The sequence below is a fragment of the Caretta caretta genome, chromosome 2 (genome assembly GCF_965140235.1).
Source record: "Caretta caretta isolate rCarCar2 chromosome 2, rCarCar1.hap1, whole genome shotgun sequence".
In the NCBI taxonomy this organism is placed as follows: domain Eukaryota; kingdom Metazoa; phylum Chordata; order Testudines; family Cheloniidae; genus Caretta; species Caretta caretta.
Window position 1 is genome coordinate 3,268,036 of NC_134207.1, and position 4,694 is coordinate 3,272,729.

General features: G+C 58.9%; 1 protein-coding gene across 1 annotated transcript; it reads right to left on the reverse strand.

Annotated features, from left to right (window-relative positions):
- Positions 1–1,440: 1,440 nt before the first annotated feature.
- TMEM276 (transmembrane protein 276) lies at positions 1,441–4,694 on the reverse strand. Its single transcript, XM_048837262.2, has 4 exons — positions 4,672–4,694; positions 4,318–4,452; positions 3,790–3,901; positions 1,441–2,974 (listed from the first exon to the last, which is right to left on the reverse strand). The coding sequence occupies exons 1-4, from the start codon at positions 4,692–4,694 to the stop codon at positions 2,471–2,473; spliced, it is 774 nt and encodes a 257-aa protein (XP_048693219.1). The 3' UTR covers positions 1,441–2,470.

Consider the following 4,694-nt stretch of genomic DNA (forward strand, 5'->3'; position numbering starts at 1 on the left):
GTGGTGCAGAATTTGCCTGACTCCTTTAATTTTATTGAGAGAAAAACCCAAGAGCTGCTGTTGATGTTTTAACCACCTTTATGAGGAAAGACAGAAAAGTTCAAACCTTATTATGGAAGAATCTAACTCAGGGGTTGGCAAACTACGGCCCACGGGCCACATCCAACCAGCGGGACCGTCCTGCCTGGCCCCTGAGCTCCTGGCTGGGGAGGCTTGCCCCTGGCCCCTCCCCTGCTGTCCCCCCTCCCCCACAGCCACACAGCTAGCACGGCTTGCGCCCGCCCACCTCCCAGGCTTTCAGATAAGCCTGTCTTGCCGCTGAGCGGCATGATAAGGGTAGGGCGGAGCTGGGGTTGGATAAGGGGCAGGAGGTCCCGGGGGCAGTCAGGTGACGGGGAGGTTGGATGGGACAGAGGTTCGGTGGGGGCGGTCAGGAGACAGAGAGGGTTGGATGGGAGTGGGGTCCCGGGGGGCCAGGGAGTGGGGGGGATGGACAGGGGGTGAGGTCCTGGGAGGACAGTTTGGTACAAGGGTCCCAGGGGGCAGTCAGGGTTGGATAGACATGGGAGTCCTGGGGGGCCTGTCAGGGGACAGGGGTGTGGACAGGGGTCGGGGGGGGGGCAGTCAGGGGACAGGGGGGGTCTGGATAGGGTGTGGGGTCCCAGGGGAGCAGTTGGGGTAGGAGGCAGTCAGGGGACAAGGAGCTGGGGGGTTGGATGGGTCAGGGGTTCTGAGGAGGGCAGTCAGGGGGCGGGAAGTGGGAGCGGGCAGATGGGGGTGGGGGCCAGGCTCTTTGGGGAGGCACAGCCTTTCCTATCCCGCCCTCCATAACGTTTCGCAATCCCGATGTGGCCCTCAGGCCAAAAGTTTGCCCACCCCTGGTCTCACTGCACAGTGAGTATCCCAGTGGCTGGGAAAAGCCATGCCAGGGTACAAGTGAGACCCTCTATACCAGCATCAGCTACAACTATAGATACCCAAACACTGGGGGCCCAGTCAGAGCATTAATACGGGTAAGAAACTCAAATATGCTTGTGGGGGTTCCCCCAGCTGCTCTTCCACACCCTGAATGGATGGTCTCTGCAAACAGAAGCCAAGCTGCAGAGCAAAACATCGCCCTAAGTGTGTGTGTGGGGAGGGGAGGGGGGAGGCAGCAGGGGGAGAGCTTTCCCGGGTGTTAAGAGGGACATTCAAGAAGATTTCAGCAGCTTGGTTTGAAACCGTCTTATAGGGTCTCCAATGAGGACTTGGCTTTGCCAAGTGTTGGAGGAGAAGCAAGTGAACACAGCACAGCGGCCAGGCCAGCTTCCTTATGAGGATGCACTCTTGGGTTACACTTGTGTCTATCCAGAGAGCTATGGCCATGCAGCACTCCCTCCAGCAATCACCCAGGCAGACAGAGACAGCCAGCGTGCTCGTGCAACTCCATGGGAACACATGCACCGGGTGGAAAATGCTTTATTTCATCTGGTCTCACTTTTTTATTTTCCCTTTCAAGTGAGGAAATTAAATGTAAAAAAAATCAGCTAGTGCTCAAGGCTTTACAAGCATAATAGTCAGGACATTCAAGGGTGCAGTTCCCAAGGCAATCAGAACTATATGACAGCAAGTTATCATGGGACATCCAAGACACTACAGGCCACTGGTAGCACTTACAGCACTTCGATGGTGAAAAGTGCCAAGGGCTCAATAACAACATTATTCTTGCAGAGGGGCTGAGTTAATATTGGGGCGGGAAAAAAATTGGAGTTCCCTGAATTTAATACCCGTAAATTCAAAAGAGTCTGTTAATGCCTGGAATGAAATTAAGCAAAAGTAAATGTAGACTGGTTGGCAGGAACAATACCCTGAGCTCCATCTGCTTAAGGAATGGGCTCCCAAGGGAAGTGCTGGAGACGCGGGACCAGGCACTCTCTCAGTCTGCAACAGTATCATGCAATGGTCTGCTGGGAAACGGACTGGCAGGTCCTTTCTGTCACCAGTTCCCTTGAGCCTATGATGGAACAGCCAGCCTCTTCCCTGGGCGGCCTGTAACTCGTCCTGGAAGGCTGGGGGTATTGAACCAGCCGGCTTCTAAGAGGGCTCCATAGTCACCCTGCCTCTTCTCCCCACCCCAGAGACCAAAGAAGAAATTCAAAGCAGTTTGGAGCAGCGGTTGGGTGTATTTCTGCCCTATCGGGGCCCACTTCAAGGAACAGCAGCAAACATGACAGCTCCGATCTTTGGTATCTTCCTCTCATCCGGCATCAATCAGTTACCCAAGAGACAAGCTGCTGCTGAGACTTACCTGGAGCCTGAGGGCTGCACCCAGTGCGCTAATGTAGATCAGACAGCGGCTGTAAACATGAAGGTTAACTCTACAGTCCAAGGGCCCGGGTCACATTGCATGCCGGAAGCTGTAACCTCTGCACCAAGGCTGACGGCAGCCACAGACCACACTGAGAACGCCACAGGTCAGTCCTACATAAAATCAATCCAGGTCAAGGTGCTGTGTCCGTAAGGCCCATTGAAATGCCAAATTTCCTGCTGCCAGGAGACAGCTGAGGACGGCTTCCTTCCTCAACACGAGCAATCTCTCCACCTTCACCCCAGACAGGAGGCCAGCTGTGCTCAACACCAGGCTGCCCAGTATCCCATAGAAATTCATGGTGAAAATGGAAAGGATGAGGATGGTGATGGAGGCCACCACGGTGACAGACTGGGCAACCATGGCCCTGCCCTCTTCAGTGAGGTACTCCAAGCCCGTGGCCAGCAGCAGGGCTCCTCCCAGGAGGATGTTGGCAGTGGAGTGGTCGCCGTTCAGCCAGTGGAATCCAAAAGCCAGCAAAGGGAGGCCAATGACGGTGGAGACCCAGGTACCAGACTGGGAATCTGCTGCCAAAGTAAGCCCAAGAGGTGTCCAGAAGAAGCCAACTGCTCCCACAAGTGCTGCCACGGCCTGGAGGAGAAACCCTGCCGCAGCCCCGCGATTTATCTACAAACACACAGAGGCAAGCAATGAGCCGCAGGCCACAATCACAGGGAACTCAGCAGAACAGACACAAAGCAATAGCTTGGACACCCAGAGTAACAGCCTGAGGATCCATGCCCCCTGACTGGTACCCAGAGTTGCATCACGCTGTCAGTGGGAGTCCACCCTTCACAGCTCCGCTGCTTCCTTCACACATGGCTCCTCACAAAGGCCCATTAAGAAAAAAGTCTTTGCTTGTGTTCCTTCCTACCTGTAGTGCGACTGTGAAACCCCTTTTGTTCCACTGACAACTGCCCATCCCCAAAGCAGATTCCCCAGCCCCAGAGACACTGACTCCGCCTCCTGCGCTCACAAACAGACTCATCCTTCCCCCAGCTTCTACCAAAAAATGATCTAGAGCTGGTGAAGCAGGTATGCTGCCAAGAAACCAAGGACTCATCTGGTAGACCAGAACACGCTGAACTCGGGCCCCAGGCCTCCTTTTCAGACTCTTGACACCTGTAAGCATCAAACTAACTTTCAATCAACTGCTGCGGGAAGAAACCTGGTAAGTTATCCTTGGGCCTGTAAATCTGTTGGTCCAGTAAATATGGGGGCAGCCAGAAGCGAATGAGAGACAACGCAGATGGCCTTTCGCTAGGCCACAGCACTAGCGCGCAGTGTGCTGATTTGTTCTCTGCCTTGAAAGTTTCCTTTAACAAGACCTGTCTCCGTCAGGTGGGAAAACAGGAGCAGCCGCGCACAGCTGCCACCTGGGCAGGTCCACGGTAAGAGGGGCACATTCGCCCGGCCCTGAGCCCTGCGGCCATCGCTCTCACCTGGAAGGTGCGGACAGCTGAGCACAGACACACGGCGCACAGCCCCAGGCTGGGCAGAGCCGTGCTCCACTCAGCAGGCCGGCCGGCCATGGGGGCAGAGGCCTTATCCAGCCTGAAAGGGAGAAGAGAGGAGAGAGCAGGTTACTGGGGGCTGGCAGGCAGCCTCCCTCCAGCGGCTGAGCAGTGCCCGGCTCCGGCGGCTGAGCCCCAGCTCCACCTGCCCAGGCAGGACACGGCTGCGGGGTTCACACAGCAAAGCAACTGCCTGGGCCAAGGGCAGAGCCCCCAGCTGGGAAACCCGCCTAGGGAGCGAGAACTTCACGGCCATTCCCCCCCCCCCCGCCCCGCACGCGCCCCCGCATCCGGGCGCCCCCCCCCCCCGCACGCGCTCCCGGGCCGGCGCCCCCTCCCCTCCGGGCGCCCCCCCCCCGCACGCGCTCCCGGGCCGGCGCCCCCTCCCCTCCGGGCGCCCCCTCCCCCGACCCCCAGAGTGCCCCCCCGCACGGCCACCGGCCGCTCCGCGCTCACCGGCCCCCCCCACCGCACTTCCGGCAACAGGCGGGCGCCCGGGCGAGCGAGGCCTGGGCTAGAGCGGCGCACGGGGAGTCAGCCGAGAGAGGCGCGCTCTGTGCCCGGACACAGGCAGCGCTGCCTTGGCGCCCCCTGCTGGCACGGAGGAGTCATCGCAGCCCATCGGCGCGCAGGGACCTAGGGCGGCCTCAGCCGGGGCACGAGGCGCGGTGGCTGGGACTCGCCCTGGGCGCAGAAGGGAGCCGCCAGGCCCGGGGTGCAGGGCAGCGGGGCACGTATCCCATTGCCCCGCTGGGCTGGGCTGTCTGGCCAGCGCCTGGGGCTCAGCGGGCAGAGACTGGAACCCCTCACCCGGCTTGAGCCGCACTTGGCAT

Excerpts from the sequence above, each read along its gene's own strand:
- TMEM276 (XM_048837262.2), bottom strand. The coding sequence starts at position 4,694 with ATGCCAAGTGCGGCTCAAGCCGG. Across the intron at positions 3,902-4,317 it reads AAGTGCGGTGGGGGGGGCCG|GCTGGATAAGGCCTCTGCCC; the intron begins GTGAGCGCGGAG and ends TCTCCCTTTCAG. Across the intron at positions 2,975-3,789 it reads CAGCTGTCCGCACCTTCCAG|ATAAATCGCGGGGCTGCGGC; the intron begins GTGAGAGCGATG and ends GTGTGTTTGTAG.